The following is a 16,851-nucleotide window of genomic DNA, read 5'->3' as shown; positions in this document are numbered from 1 at the left end:
TTTGTTGATACTGGAAACTTCTAGTTGAAATTAAGAATAAGCAAAATATTAATATTTTTTTAATTTGTTGCTTACAGAAGACTTAAAAGTGGTATAGCATATAATTTTTAGCTTTCACATACAAAACTACACGAAAAAAAAAAACAGTTTAATTGCATTAAAATTGAGCAAGTTATGAGTATTAAAGTTTTTCAAGATTGCCTCTTAATGGGACCCACATAAAAGACGAAATAGACCAACAAAAATTAATGAAAACATGTAAAAGTTTGTCAGGACGTAGCATAAGCATTAGGCTAAATGTGAAAATCTAAATTTTTGCAATATCTGTCAAATTAACAGAGTATGAAGGGGTGGCCCAACCACTAATACTGACAAAAATTTAAATAAATTCCACATAATGCTTAATAAAAAAAAAATTGTTCATTAAAACGCACTAAAAATGCTCAGACTACGCTCACAATGACAATGGTCTGCTTTCCAAAAAGTTTTAGGGCGTGCTTGTAGGGTCCGGAAAACCAAAATTCTACCGCTGACGTGACTATTTTGGCCTATTTACAAATTGGCACGAAGACCAGGGACTAATTGTATCAATTTTCCGTATCCAGTTTTATTGTTGGTATTATTAACTTTAAATGTTTTTTTAACTGTATGATTTTTTAAAATGATTGGAGCAATTAATATTAAATTTATAATTATCCTTTGTTTTGCGATTTTTTGATGATAATCTCTCTGTGAATATGATAGTTTTTTGAAATGAAAGTAAAAATAAAAGCTTTAAATATGTTATAGGTACTTTAGTTTTAAAAATCTTTTGAAAAAATTAACTCTATACGTTTGATCAGATACAAATCCGTCAATTCTCACAATCACTGTGAAGACGGGGCGTCATCTAGTGGTGTTTGAGTTATGACGTCAATCGCAAACGTTCACTTATACGCTTGTGCTAGTCATTAAGGCTGAATGCTTAACAAGCATTCAAATATATTGAATAAGGTAAGTATCACCAACAAGGAAGCAATTCCTTTATTATAATTTCATGCTGATCATCAAACTTGCGCAACATACTTTTGCTTTTTAACTTTAAAACCGACACAGCTAAGGCAGCTTAATGAAATACTTGATATTTTGCTTAGTTGTTTTTACGTTTACGTCTATATCGTAAAACTACTTAACACCTTAATGATGTTTTCTAACTGAAGACCTTTAAAATTTTAATATCTTACTTTTTAGAAACTAATATGCATTCAACTAGAAAATGATACACCTTAAGGATACTTAAAAAAATAGGTACGATATAAAAGTATCATTGACAATGTTAACATCTTAAAATGTAGTTAAAGTCTCAGATAACAGAAGGTATTTTAAACGGCCGAAATTGATCTAAACTAATACTTCCTTGATAAAAGTTTGAAAAATGTCAAGTATGGGAAACTCCCCTTTGTTGATACTGGAAACTTCTAGTTGAAATTAAGAATAAGCAAAATATTAATATTTTTTTAATTTGTTGCTTACAGAAGACTTAAAAGTGGTATAGCATATAATTTTTAGCTTTCACATACAAAACTACACGAAAAAAAAAAACAGTTTAATTGCATTAAAATTGAGCAAGTTATGAGTATTAAAGTTTTTCAAGATTGCCTCTTAATGGGACCCACATAAAAGACGAAATAGACCAACAAAAATTAATGAAAACATGTAAAAGTTTGTCAGGACGTAGCATAAGCATTAGGCTAAATGTGAAAATCTAAATTTTTGCAATATCTGTCAAATTAACAGAGTATGAAGGGGTGGCCCAACCACTAATACTGACAAAAATTTAAATAAATTCCACATAATGCTTAATAAAAAAAAAATTGTTCATTAAAACGCACTGAAAATGCTCAGACTACGCTCACAATGACCGTGGTCTGCTTTCCAATAAGCTTTCGGGTGTGCTTTTTGGGTCCGGAAAACCTAAATTTTACTGCTGACGTGACTATTTTGGCCTATTCACAAATTGGAACGAAGACCAGGGACTAATTGTATTAATTTTCTGTATCCAGTTTTATTGTTTGCATATTAACTTTAAATGTTTTTTTAACTGTATGATTTTTTGGAATGATTGAAGCAATTAATATTAAATTTATAATTATCCTTTGTTTTGCGATGTTTTGATGATAATCTCTCTGTGAATATGATAGTTTTTTGAAATGAAAGTAAAAATAAAAGCGTTAAATATGTTATAAGTACTTCTATAAAAGTTGAACTTTAGTTTTGAACATCTTTTGAAAAAATTAACTCTATACGTTTGATCAGATACAAATCCGTGAATTCTCACAATCACTGTGAAGACGGGGCGTCATCTAGTGGTGTTTGAGTTATGACGTCAATCGCAAACGTTCACTTATACGATTGTGCTAGTCATTAAGGCTGAATGCTTAACAAGCATTCAAATATATTGAATAAGGTAAGTATCACCAACAAGGAAGCAATTCCTTTATTATAATTTCATGCTGATCATCAAACTTGCGCAACATACTTTTGCTTTTGAACTTTAAAACCGAAACAGCTAAGGCAGCTTAATGAAATACTTGATATTTTGCTTAGTTGTTTTCACGTTTACGTCTATATCGTAAAACTACTTAACACCTTAATGATTTTTTCTAATTGAAGACCTTTAAAATTTTAATAGCTTACTTTTTAGAAACTAATATGCATTCAACTAGAAAATGATACACCTTAAGGATACTTAAAAAAATAGGTACGAAATAAAAGTATCATTGACAATGTTAACATCTTAAAATGTAGTTAAAGTCTCAGATAACAGAAGGTATTTTAAACGGCCAAAATTGATCTTAACTAATACTTCCTTGATAAAAGTTTGAAAAATGTCAAGTATGGGAAACTCCCCTTTGTTGAAACTGGAAACTTCTAGTTGAAATTAAAAATAAGCAAATTATTAATATTTTTTTTTAAATTGTTGCTTACAGAAGACTTAAAAGTTGTAGAGCATATAATTTTTAGCTTCCACATACAAAACTACACAAAAAAAAAAACAGTTTAATTGCATTAAAATTGAGCAAGTTATGAGTATTAAAGTTTTTCAAGGTTGCCTCTTAATGGGACCCACATAAAAGGCGAAATAGACGAACAAAAATTAATTAAAGCATGTAAAAGTTTGTCAGGACGTAGCATAAGCATTAGGCTAAATGTGAAAAACTAAATTTTTGCAATAGCTGTCAAATTAACAGAGTATGAAGGGGTGGCCCAACCACTAATACTGACCAAATCTTAAAAAAATCCCATATGATTCTTAATAAAAATAATTTTGTTCATTAAAACGCACTGAAAATGCTCAGACTACGCTAACAATGACCGTGGTCTGCTTTCCAATAAGCTTTCGGGTGTGCTTTTTAGGTCCGGAAAACCTAAATTCTACCGCTAACGTGACTATTTTGGCCTATTTACAAATTGGCACGAAGACCAGGGATAATACGTCAGCGGTACACTTTAGCTAATTAACTACTGTCATTTGCTGTAAGTTTGTCAGTAAACTCTAAACAAGTCTCATTTTCCAATATTCTAAATATTTTACTTTTGAAATAAGATGCTTGAATTAAATATACATTATCTATAAAAAGCTTTTTAGGAACTGAAAATGTTCTTCCTCGGGAGTCATTAAGACTAACTGTTTATTTTTCTTCACGTCAACCAGGGGCGTCGCGTGGGGTGTTGCACTGCCGCAACTGCACCACCTTGAAATTTTGTAAGAAAAAAAAAAGTATCTGTAGCGTTTTCGTTATTTTTTAGAACGAAATCTCTTTTAAAACTCCAATTTTGAAAACGACCATTTTGCCCACTTCACTGCCGCAAACTCTTAGCTGACTGCCGCAAATGAACTCAAAAAAGCAAAATTTCTTCAAAAATTACCGCAAAATGAATATCTTGCGGTAAGTAAACTAAGTTTAAAATTCCCTAAAACAGGACATGCTTAAGTGTCATCTACAAGCTATTGTAAACATAAAATAAAAACAAAGCTAAGCTACTGCAAAGGATTAAACTTGAGTTTATATACCCACATGGTTTTTTTTAAATTTAACAGATCACTTCTATTAAAACTGGACAATAAAAGAACAAAACTAGTCATAAATTAAATATTTTGAAAAAAAAAGATAAGAACCTTAAATCACTGAAGTCTAAGAAATTTGATTTTTTATTTTAATCTGCATACATAAACTTAATTATAATTGATTATTGTTATCATAAAATTAATAAAATATTTAATTAAATTATATTTAAATGTAAAGTTTAAGTTTTGAGAAAAAATAAGAAGTTTATTATTAACTTCTAGTTCACTAGAAAAATAATTTAGACTTATATTAAATGAAAACTAGTATTATTGAAACAGTCACATATTTAAATTAAGTAAATAGTCTTAACTTAGAAACTTTGATTACTTAGAGTAGTTTAACATTTTAGGAAAATTTAGTCTACTTTATATGACTTTTGGTTTAATTCTTTCATAAACAAAGCAAAAGTTTTAGATAAAATTGTTGAAACATGGTTGCCTTGCCTCATAATCAGGATAACTTAGAAATGTTAAAAACTCAAGATGACCCAAGATAAATTAAAACAGACCAAATTATAAAAATATTCAGGCTGACTAAAGCAGTTTTAGTTTTTTACTCTGAAAATAACAAGCTTATCTAAAATTAAAAAACAAGTGTTTTACCCCTATGGCCACATGAAAACTAACTAACCAATTTTTTACTGCAATAAGGGTTACTTATTTATAAACTATCTTTAAAATTCTTTAAAAGTTCAACAGCCTCACCAACTAAACTTAATAAAATTGAGTTCCTGAGAAAAATACTGTCATCAAAATGAAAAACATATTAAAATTAAATAAAAAAAAGATACCCCTTTAAACTATTGAATTTTAAACCTCCAAAAAAAAACATTAAAATTAGAAAAAAAGTTAATAAAAATCTTAATGTTTGTAAAAAAATAAGTGCAAAATAGTGAGGGGTAAGGGGGGAAGGTTTATAGGCACTTTTTTACATGTTGTTCTTATTTTAACTTTTTCAAAAAGCTAATAGTTACTCTTTAATAAACTTGAAATTTCCAATTAAACTTTTAGTTACACCCGGTCAAAGCCAGAGAGTACAATGATTTATTATATAAGGAGCAAATCAAAACAGCAAAAGTTAACAATTTTACTGAAAACCTATATTCTCCATCATTCTTAAAGAAATTTTTATCAAACTTTTTCATCCTAAGTTTTATAAAATTTGTTTACTTTTGTTGAAGAGAAATTTTAAATTTTTAAGTATCAATATATATGTTTATATATACAAAAAAAAAACTTTTGTTATAATTTTTTTTTCTTAGTCTTTCAAATATCTATTTCAGCAATTTGTTTTTTTTTATAAAAGAAACATCTAAAGATTTTGTGGCCAACTTATAAAAAAAAAGATATGATTTTAGTGATTTGATTTATTTCTTGTTTGAGATTATATTTTATTAATAAGGATTCCTTTGTACCTCTGACTGTGAGTTACCATATCTCAAAAGTTAATATTAATTTTTTATATTGATAAAAGATGAGTTGTAGTTAAATTAAAACTTAATAAAGTAATTTCAGTCAAATAATTCTAAAGTAGATTTTAAGGGCATAAAAGGGGGGGGGGTAAAACATTTTTTTGAGCGCTGTTTTAGTTTGTGCCTCCCATATTGAACCTTTTATTGCCTTTGACTTTGACCAGCTATATCTAAAAAAATATATTGAGTTTTTAAAATCTGTAAAAAGTTATTTTCTTAAATAATTTTTTTTTAATAAATGTTTTATTTTTAAACAAAATTTCCCAAGTTACATTAACAATTTAAATGTAATTGTTGTAGAAAAAGTTCTTTATTTAAGATAAAGAAAGAGTTTTAAAGAAGGGGATTATTTTTAAAATTCTGCACCACCTAAAAAAAATACCACGCGACGCCACTGACGTCAACTAAAGTATACCAATGTGTATTTGATACTTTATACTTCGGTAGATTCTCTCTAAAACCTACAACTACTTGTGATTCTGTTTTCCACAAATAATCAATTAAATCGTTTAAATTAAACTCACAATGCTTATCGTGTGTTTTGAAAGTTCTTGCAGATAGTTTACAAAGATTTCAAAAAAACTGTTAAAAAAACAAGTCAATATTTTAAACAGAGCAGCACCCCATGAAGAATGGCATTTTCCATCGAAAAGCAGATTAACCAAAACTTTTTCTAATAAAAGACCAACAAAACACTCATTTGAACTCTTTGAGTAAATAAGTCCTTCTCCGTCACTTTTCAAATCAGCGTCAACAACAACTTTGTGGAGCCTTCCGAATTTGTAAAGATTAAACACAAACTTTGAAGGAGATTTTGCTTTTAAATTCACCTTTAAGTTCTGACCATTCGGAACTACTTTGTTGTACAACTCTCGATTGCCATCCAGTGTTGACATAGAAGCTACAATGTCACAGTTTCTTAATATTCTGCTTAATAAAGTTTTGTTCGGTTACATTGTCGAAAAAGTTTTTATTTTTGTTTGCATTGTAAAAGTCTATAAAAGGTATTCTTTTAGACACCAGTTCTGTTGCAACTATCTTCGACAAATTTTAAAAAATTTTCGTGCTAATTTAAACATTATCTGATAATAGAAGATAAATTAATTTCTTTGTTTGAGTAAGTTTATTTTTTTATTGTAAGACCGTTAATCAGGTAGTTGAAATGATAGTTTGAAAAATGTTAACAACACAATATGCGAATTTTACTAAAAGTAGGTTATGCACACAAAAGTCGTATCATTAAATCTAAATAATTCTTTGTTAGAAGAATATTTTCTATTTTAGGTACAAATTGTTTAATTTATAAAATCTTTTTTAATCAAACAGGAAAAAAGTTTAAAACAAGTTCCTAAAATTACTAAAAATTTATCAAGTATGGTACCAAATGGTATTTTTTTAGTTCAGTTTTTTTTTTAATATTCATATTTTTGTTTAAAACTTATTGCTTGGAATATGAATAAGCAGAATTATCTAAGTTTCCTTAAATATCTGTCTAGGACATAAAACCAATAAACATAACTTTTTTTTGTACAATTAGAATAGCTGTCATTTCGAATATATTAATTTACATAAGCATGATATTTAGGCTAGAACTTTTAAAAATCAAGCTCAGTGTTCAGATTTTAATATTGTTTTGGCTACCCTACAACTTAGTGTATAACTAGAATATGGTTAACTTGAAACGAAACTATCAGTAATTTTATAATACTAGTGTAAGAGGAACTTGACTGTGATTAAAACAATGAAAAATGTTTAAAACACTATAAAGACTGACTAAAATTTATTTTATTTATGATCAAAACTATTCATGTCTAGGCTTTAAGATTTTGCTTTTTTAAGCAAGTACAAAATTACACTCGTTTACTGAGTTTTTTAAGCATCAAGAAAATAGTTTGAGACATTTAGTTTCTAGTAAACAGAAATTTCGTAAAATCAAAAGCTTGATTATCAATATTTCCATAGTTTAACATTAACTAACTGATTATATATTTATGAACTAGCTTATTTTGTTCAAATAATGCTAATAACAATATTAATCTTAAGATTTAGATATTACACAAAACTTTTTTCTAAATTCTATATTAATGTCGACAAAACTTTGTTTTTATGTGAAAACTTACTAATATACTTTATTTTGAGGAAGTATAAATTGCAGAACTTTTTTTGTCATTTTAAATAGATTTAATATTATATTAGAAATAGTAATTAACAAATTAAAGTTTCATCAAACATACTTCAAAAGTAATTTTTTAACACAAAAGTATTTAACTTACAAAGTTCATTAAAAATATATTTTTAAGATAATCTTTTATGATAGTTTAAACATTTTAATTTAATCAATGTTAGTCAAAACTACAATAAACTATGAAAACACTCTTTTAACAATTAAAAAAAATTAAAAGTCAAAATGACTAAAAAGATATGAACCTGTAGTTTATTTTAGTTTTAATGTAACACTGATTTTTTTCTCATTATAAAATACAAGAAATTGCTACTAAAATATTTAATTAAAATTAAACTTATTTAAAACTATACTAAGATTTATAAAAAACATTTTTATTTCTTAAATCAAGATATTCTTTTATCCGTATTTTGTTGCTACTTTCAGCTTTAAGAACAAAATTTTCCATTTTTCTAAATAAATTATAGTATTCTGTTCTCGGAGGACAATTTAACATCAGTACTAAAGTGCCTTTTTTCAAAACATTAAACACTTCAAAACCAGTTTTACTTAGTATAAACACTTTTAATAGTAGGTTTAGTGGAATTTTTAAAACCAGAAAACAGAGTTTTTCTTTCAGAAAAAACTAATACTTCTTTTAGAGCAAGTCGTTTTTTGTCAATAACCATACTACATTCAAAAACTTTAAAATAATACTTAATCTCATATATTTGTCTGTTTTCTCTTTGTAATGGAATACCAGATTTACAGCTGTTCTATTTAGTTGAATATCAAATATTATAAAATCAGTCAATCAGAAAACAATTTGATCTGAATAAGGTTTACATTTAAAGGTTTATACATATAAAACAGGCCACATTGTGATTTCAGTGATTACCTAGTCAAGACTTTTCCAGATGGATCTCAAGAACTGAACTTATTTATTATTATGTTATTTATTGTAATTTTTTTTGTACAGTGTTTTGAAATTTATTTATTGATTGTAATTCCAAGTAGTTAATTCTTAATTTAATTCTACAATGTTATAGTATATTCCTGTTATATTTAATTCTTGTGTAATTTTTCATGCCTAGAGTTTGTAAGTAGTATGGAATACCTTTAAGTATCACCTAGTTAAGGGTGTCAAATTTTTTTTTGAAATGGCCCTCTTTAAAGAAATTAAAAAAGCTATGGCCACTCAACAAAACTATTTAAAAAACTACCATTAAAAGCACATTTAACCTTTTATTTTGCATTACATCGACAGCTCTAGAATATCTAGTGTAAGTTTTAAAACATCTAAGACTTTTTTTTTGGTCTACATCAACAACTCCAGAATATATCTGAGTATCTGTCATAGCCCATTTTGAAAAACCCTGATTTATTTCTAAGTTTGTTCTTAGTTAAATTTTAGTCTTGGTTTTTAGCGTTGTTGTACTTTACAGCATATCCTCAAAAAAAATTATATTAATTTGGTATACTGATATATTACACTTGAGTATAAAAACTGAAGTTAATCCAACATTCAAAAAAACTTTAAAAAGCTTGATTTAAGTTTATATTATAATTTCTTAACCATATATAGTTTAAACAATAACAGTTGTTATTTGTTTTACTGTTTTAGTATAAACTGTAATTAATATAAATAACTTTATATTGTTATTTTATTGTTAAGTGTTTTAAAAACAAATGTCACATATAAATTGTTAATCATTAGAACACAAGCTGTGCAAAATATTAAGGAGCTTAAAATTTAAAGATATTTTTAAGAATAACATGTCATCTAAAAGTATAACATTGTTAAGTTATACATATTTTAAATAACAAAACTTTTTTTTCAAGCATCATGGTAAAAATATGCTGCTTTTATAAAACCATAAAAAGTCAAACATTCCTAATAACATTCATTGTTTATATACCTTTACTGTTTATAATTTTTTTTTAAGAACATAGAATACTTAAGAGTAAAGTCTGCAATTAAATAAATCTTAGACGATTTGATTTTTATTTATAACAGGTTCTCCCAAACTTTATTTTAAATCGCCTCCTTTAAAAAAATTAAAAAAGCTATTGTCTATAAATTAACTATTAAATAAACTATTATCTATTTAGTCTACTCTAGGAAACCCTGGCTTATAAATTATTCCCAATTTTTCCAAAAATTACAGCAACTATCTTAGTGCTACATTTCATACAAAAATTAATTTAAAAACAAGTTTTTAATTATCAGTTTAAACATTTTTAATTTACTAGCCAAAATGAGTGATAACTTAAGAAAAAAAAGAAACCACTTTTATTTTAGTTGTTTAAGTCTCTGTATAGTTTGTAATGTAATACCAGTTTCACTGCTGTTCAATTTTGTTGAACATCAAATATTATATAATCAGTCAACCAGAAAGCAAGTGTACATTTTAAAGATATAGTACCATATACCAGCCATAGTGTAATTGCAGTGAGATTCTAGTCAGTCCTTTCAGATGGAGTTCCAGAACTGAACGTATTTGTTCTTATATTGTTTATGTAAAGTTCATTTTTAGATAATGTTTATTACTTATATTTTGATTCTAATTCCACGTAGTTAATTCTTAATTAAATTATACATTGTTATTGTATATTGCTGTTAGATTCAGGGTTGCCAAAAAACTTGAAAACATGGAATAACCTGGAAAACCTGGAACTTGATAATCTAGGCTAAAAAACAAGGGAAAACCTGGAGTTAGAGAAATTTAAAAAAAAATCTAGAAAAACTTACAATTTTAAATAAAAATCACTGAAAAACCTGGAAAAATTTATTTTAAACAGTTTTTACACTTTATGTAGAAAAATTTTGATTTTTCACAAAAAATCTTCTATATAAATAAAAAACTTTTGCCATTTTCAATAATTTTTTTAACACATTTGAAGTACCTTTACAGTATATTTTTAATGTTTTTATACTATTTAATACATTTTACCATAAACCTAACTTTAAACTAATAATAGAACCAAAATTGTGTACTTCTAAAAACCTGGAGGAAAATTTGCAAAAAAAATAGGCAACCCTGTAGATTTAATTCTTGTTTAAAAGTTTAGACAACATTTAAAGTGTTTTCAAAAATAAGATCTTTTTTATTATTTAGTGTTTTAAATTCTCTACATAAAATATAACCACTAATACTCATGTCTAATTTATATAAGTTCTGTCTAATATTTTAAAGTATCATTTAGTTCTAAATTAAGTTTGAATCTAATTATGGTTTTTAGTTTAGGGTTTGTACACAATAGTTTTACCTTACAATATTTTTTTAAAAGTTTAGAAATAAAAGTTTATATCATTAATTATCTTTAAATGAAATTCGTGTGTTTTTTAATGTCTATTATGACACTTTAAATTAAAAGCCTAAAACTGTTTGTTAACAAATTTAATATATTAGTATTTAACTTCCTTAGTTTTAACCTGGTATTTTATTAGGTCAAATATAGTTGCGCTTGTCATTAAGTTTTTTGGTAATTTTTATACCAAGAGTAATAATATAATTTAAGATAGCTTCAAAATTTTTTGATTGGATAGACATCAAATTTTTTATTTTTGTATTTTTAATAGTTAGTAACTTTTTAAATAATTTAAAAGTTAAGACTTAATAAGTCAAATGGTGCTTAATTTTAGTTAATCTTTAGTGGTATGTTGTCAAAATAATTGGTCTGAACATTAACATAGTTTCTACAACTAAACAATTATTGTTAAAATAACAATATACTATTTTTTTTCTGGTTTTTAGTGCACAATTTTTTTTAATGATTTTTGTTGAAGTTACTGCATTGTTTTGTTTCAAATAGGCTATCATTGGTTTTAAACTTTCTTTTTGAAGTACTAATGAGCTACTATTTGTTAAATGACTAAAACTTTTTATTGTGTAGAGTACTTCTTTAGGCTGTTTTTTAATACTTCTGTTCTAAAAATTTGACATTTAAAGAAATAAAGAAAAAACAGAAGCCTTTAAAAGAAGCATAGGTAAAGTTTCATTCAAAATTAGTAACTAGTCAAAAATTAGCGGGCACACAAAACAGATGTGACATATTTTTTTTAATTCTCAGAACATAAATCAAAAATACATACATTTTTTGATTTTTTTTTAATTTTCATTAGTGAATAACCTTTGTTGGTGAGTAATTTTTATTGTATAAAGTTTATATTTATTGAGGTATAAGCTATTTTGGTTTTTTAACTAATAGTCTTCTTGCTTAGCCGGAAAATCAATTCTTTAGAAATTCTATATTTACTCAATAATAAAGACATTATGTTAAACTTTTTTAAAGAAAAAAAATCTTACTTAAATTATTTTTTTAAAGTATGTTGCGAGAACTAAAGTTATTTCAACCCTTTTGTGGTTTCTTGGTTCTCGCGACATATGAAAAAAAATTAAATAAGTATTTCTAATTTTTTTTTTATAATGATAAATATTTTTTTAAATATGTTTTATCAAATTAATCGTTTACTTTTTTTTATCATTATAAATAAAAGATATCTATATTCGAGAGTGATATTAGATTTTCTTATTATTGGTTTTTGATTAACCAACAAGGCCCTAATTTTAGAAAAAAACTTATAAACCAAAAATGGCCTATATCACAAAAAGTACAAGGTTTATATAAAAATAAGTTCAGGCACAAATAAAATTAATCCACTAAAGAAAAAATAGTTAAAAAATATAGACATTTATTGAGATGTTTTACAAGAATTTATAAAAATAAAAAAGGTCCAATTATTTGTATGGGATCTAGCACCAACTCAGGAAACAAAATCTTAAAAACAAAGTTAATTTTAAATGTATTATTGAGCAACAAAAATATGTAGAAGATATTTTTTAAGAGCAAAGATAAAATAAGTTGTTCTGTTTTGGAATTTTTAGTCAACAAAATACTTAAAAATTTTCTGATTTTAGAATGATTGTTAGATACCTTATAAGTATTCTAACAAAGCCATTTTTTGTCACATAAAAACTAATCGATCTCTCCAGTTGAAATATGTAATAAAAAAAAAAAGAATATGTTTAATATTTAAAAACCATAATGAATTATACGCAACTGATATTTTTCAGATTTTAAGTATAAAAGTAATTAATTACCTATAAACAATGTATAAGTTAGTAAAAGTAGCAAGAAACGCTAAAAAGAAAATTAGAGAAAAAATTTCAAACTTTTATAGTAAAGAAGGTTAGAAGGTTTTATGTATAATTAATATTTGTAAAAACATTCTAAGGTAAACAAATATTCTAAATATTTTAATGCGACTAAAACATGTAGAATGTTATTTAAAGCCTTTCTTCACATTAGTTTTTTTTTTGTAAACTTACTAAGTTATGGTACACCTAATAAGCAATCTTATTGATTTAATGAAAAACTACCGCCATGTTTTAAAAAGATTAATTTCAGTTTATGTGGTGGCAAAATTCTAGATGTTCCATTATCAATTTATATATAAGCTAAGCTTATAAGGCTAAATAATATGTTTTTTAAATGTTTTTTATATGAAACAGAAATTGATGAAAACGAGCTTCTTTCAAATTTAAAGCTGAATAAGCTGACATTAAACGAAATCGAGCATGTAAAGTTATCTGATTTCACCCGCGATAAGCTATCAGTTGAAAATGTTCTCACCTTTTACAGTTTATTTAAACTTTACGGAACAAGCAGCGTTGCCAGCAAGGCGTGTTTGGATTACGTCGAACGTTGCTTTCCTATGGTGGTCGAGACTGAAAACTTTTTGCATTTAGACCTCGATCTGGTCGCACGAATACTCGCGAGGTCCGGCTGAACGTTCACTCGGAAGTCGAAGTCTTAAACGCGGCCAGCCGCTGGGTGGAGCACAACAGCGAAATGCGCAGCAAGCACGCGAAGCGGTTGCTGTTGAAAGTTCGCTTCAACCTGATGTCGGTTCACGCGTTGAGACACGCTTTGCACCGCACCTCGTCTTTAACTGGAAACAAGGAATGCGTTGAAGAGTTGAAAGAAGCTCTGGTAAGCGGGGAAACATTTAGTCGAAACAAGTCAAGCGTCTACCAATCAGAAAGGTGCTGTATCCAAAACAACTTTAAAATACTTGTGTGCGGTGGTGAACAGTATTTTAATTTTAACTACTTCGGTTTTAGAAGCAGTAGCAGAGCTGTGAAAAAGATGTATCAAGTCGACGGAAGAAACTTAAAAAAATGAAAGCTCTCGCTCCGATGAAGCAAGAAAGAAAGTACTTCAAGGCGGTCTGCTTGAAAGGGGAAGTTTACGTGCTCGGCGGCCGCGACAGAAACTCAAACGTGATCAGGTCCGTCGAAAAGTATTCGCCTTCCGTGGACAAATGGACCAGAGTGGTCGAGATGATCGACGAACGGGTATTGTACTGCGCCTGCGCCTTCATGGACAAAATACTTGTCTTCGGCGCGTACTACAGCGAAGGCGCTGGCCTCGTGACCTCTTCTTGTTTGCAGCTCGACGGGAAGAATTGGAAGGAGTTGGCTAGGATGAGGGTGGCGAGATGCTCGGCTGCCTGCGCTGTTTTTCGCGGCAACGTTGTGGTTTCGGGCGGATTGGACAACGGCGGAAACCGTTTGCGGTCGGTGGAGGCGTATGACGTCATCGCTGACGTTTGGCAATCGATGCCGGGAATGATCAGCGGCAAGATCAGTCACAGCATGGCCGCTTCGAAGGGCAAGCTGTTTGTTTTTGGGCGCGGAGCCGAAGCTTGCGAAGTGTTCGCGAGAGGTTTGACGCTCTGCACTCGCCGTTTCACCTAAAACCGAACAGGGCCGTGTTGGTCGGAAACAAGTTTGTGATAACCCAGAAAATGGATGAGCTTGTGTACTGTTACGATACTGATAAAGACGATTGGTCAAAAGTGGATTGTGAATTCACAAGCTACTTAAATAGCTATTCAAGCGTTAAAGTGCCATGGTACTGATGTGGTACTGAAGATGACAATGTACTGGAGTAAAAAGAATCAATCGTTGTTTTACTCGTACAACATACGTTTATATTTATATAAGTTTGGTTTTTGAAAATGCTAGATAATTAGACTAAATGTGTTTTAACAATTAATCTAACGTTATTTTTAGAAAACGTTTTATCTATTTTTTCATGTTTTTTTTTTCAAAATAAAACTTTTGATTTCACTTTCAAATCTGCACTTTAGAATGTGTAAGTGTACGGATAAATTTCTTTTAAAAGAAAACATTTAAAAATTTGTTTGTTTTTGCGTAGAAATACAATAAAAACATACTAAAAATAGAAAAATTATCGTTTAGAATTAATAAACTATTTAATATATTAAAATTATTTATATATTTCAAAAAAAAAGTTTATTTAAAGCAAAATAATTTTTAAGGAAAAAATAAGTATTTCAAATTTGTAATGAAAAATAAGAACTAAAGATAACGTTCTTAAACTGTCTAATTTATCTAGTTTGATCTGTCTGAATTTTAAAAACAAAAGATATAACTTTGTACAAGACTTTTACTTCACTTTATAATGTGTTTTTTTAAAGGTTATTTAGAAATTATTAAATTTGAGCAACTAAGATATGTACTACCAAAATTAAAAAGTCTAGGCAAGGCACGCGTTCATGGGAAAAAAATATTTTATGCTTGTTTTGTTTGTAAACACTGTTTTTAGGTTTAAAAATGTTTTGTTTGGATTTTTTTGTATAACTTTTTCTTCAGTGCGACATATAAAAATAATATCAACTAATAAAAACAAAAAGATAGTTTTTATTTTAATAATAATTTAAGTTTTGTAAGCACTGATGAGCTCATCGAGCGGAACATTGCTCGTAGAATGAATTATAAATATATACTTAGCATATTTGTTATCCTTTTGAAAGTGGAAATATCCAATGATTTCTTCAAAACAAGCAAAGGCATAAAATAACATTTGATTTCAAATTATGTTCTTAAATCTGTTTGCACACAATTAAATGTATATTTTTCAATTACCATTTCTTACAGTCCGATTTTCGTTTTTCGACACAAAAAGCGAAATTGATTGCAATTTTTTTTAACAACTAGGAACTTTGCAACTAGTTAATGCAATTTTGACATCTAATTACTTAAAAAATTTTAAAATCGTCTACCGTTTAAAAGTTGTTTTTTTAAACTTCAAAAATCATTTAAAGTAAGCTACCTATCAAATAATTCAGGGGTCAGCAGGCTGGAGGTATCCCAGGTCAAATTTTGAATTTGAAACATCTTCGCGGGCCGCAGTTTAGTTTCAATCACACATTTAAAATTGTTTAGCTTAATAAGTCTGATGCATAAGTCAGTCTGGGATACTATCATTAAAATATAAAATTACATTTTTTGTCTTAATAAACTCACTATCTTTCTAATAAAGTTATACTTTATGCTTAGTAATTTGATTACTTTACTATCAACCTTTAAGGCAACCTTAAAAATACTAACATTAAGAATAGTTTGATAACTTTTTACAAAATGTAAAACACTTACTTAAAGTTTTTTAATACTACCATTAATCTACATGGCAACTAATAAAACTTTTGTAATACGTTATACTTAAACGAAACTAACATAATTGCCTATTAACTATAATAAGGTAAATATAACATGATTCCAATAAAAAATAAAACTTACTTATTCCAATCCATTTTAAGGAATTAAATAACAAAATAATCAATAAATTATATGCTGTTTATTATTACAGTGTTCAGGTAGTGGTGGCAAACAAAACAACTTACCGTGCTCAAAAATTTAAAAAAATTCAAAATGAGTTCTTATTAGTACAATATATACCGTAACAATAATCTTATGATTTATATTTTTAAATGATTTGAGCACTTAATAATAAATATGAATTTATCTTTTGTTTGCGATTTTTTGATTACAATCTCTCTGAGAATATAACAGTTGCTTGAAATGAAAGTAAAAACAAAAACTTAAAATATTTTATAAGTACTTCTAGCGAGATTTAACTTTAGTTTTTAAAATCTTTTGACAAAATAAACTCTATATGTTTCGATCAGATTTTAATCCGTAATTTCTCACAATCACTGTGCAGGTGGGACGCTATCTAGTGGTTTTTTTATTATGACGTCAATCACGAACGTTCACTTACGCGCTTGTGCTAGTGAT

At 27.5% G+C, this 16,851-nt stretch overlaps 1 protein-coding gene across 1 annotated transcript; it reads left to right on the top strand.

The window, feature by feature from the left end:
- The first annotated feature begins 13,926 nt into the window (after positions 1–13,926).
- LOC145845987 (kelch-like protein 38) lies at positions 13,927–14,505 on the top strand. Its single transcript, XM_082952951.1, has one exon. The coding sequence runs from the start codon at positions 13,927–13,929 to the stop codon at positions 14,503–14,505; it is 579 nt and encodes a 192-aa protein (XP_082809077.1).
- The last annotated feature ends 2,346 nt before the right edge of the window (positions 14,506–16,851 follow it).

The sequence above is a fragment of the Thalia democratica genome, unplaced genomic scaffold (assembly GCF_965202585.1).
Source record: "Thalia democratica unplaced genomic scaffold, ktThaDemo2.hap1.1 HAP1_SCAFFOLD_238, whole genome shotgun sequence".
Taxonomy (NCBI): domain Eukaryota; kingdom Metazoa; phylum Chordata; class Thaliacea; order Salpida; family Salpidae; genus Thalia; species Thalia democratica.
The sequence above is the reverse complement of the archived record's forward strand: the minus strand, read 5'-3'. Positions and strand labels throughout refer to the sequence as shown.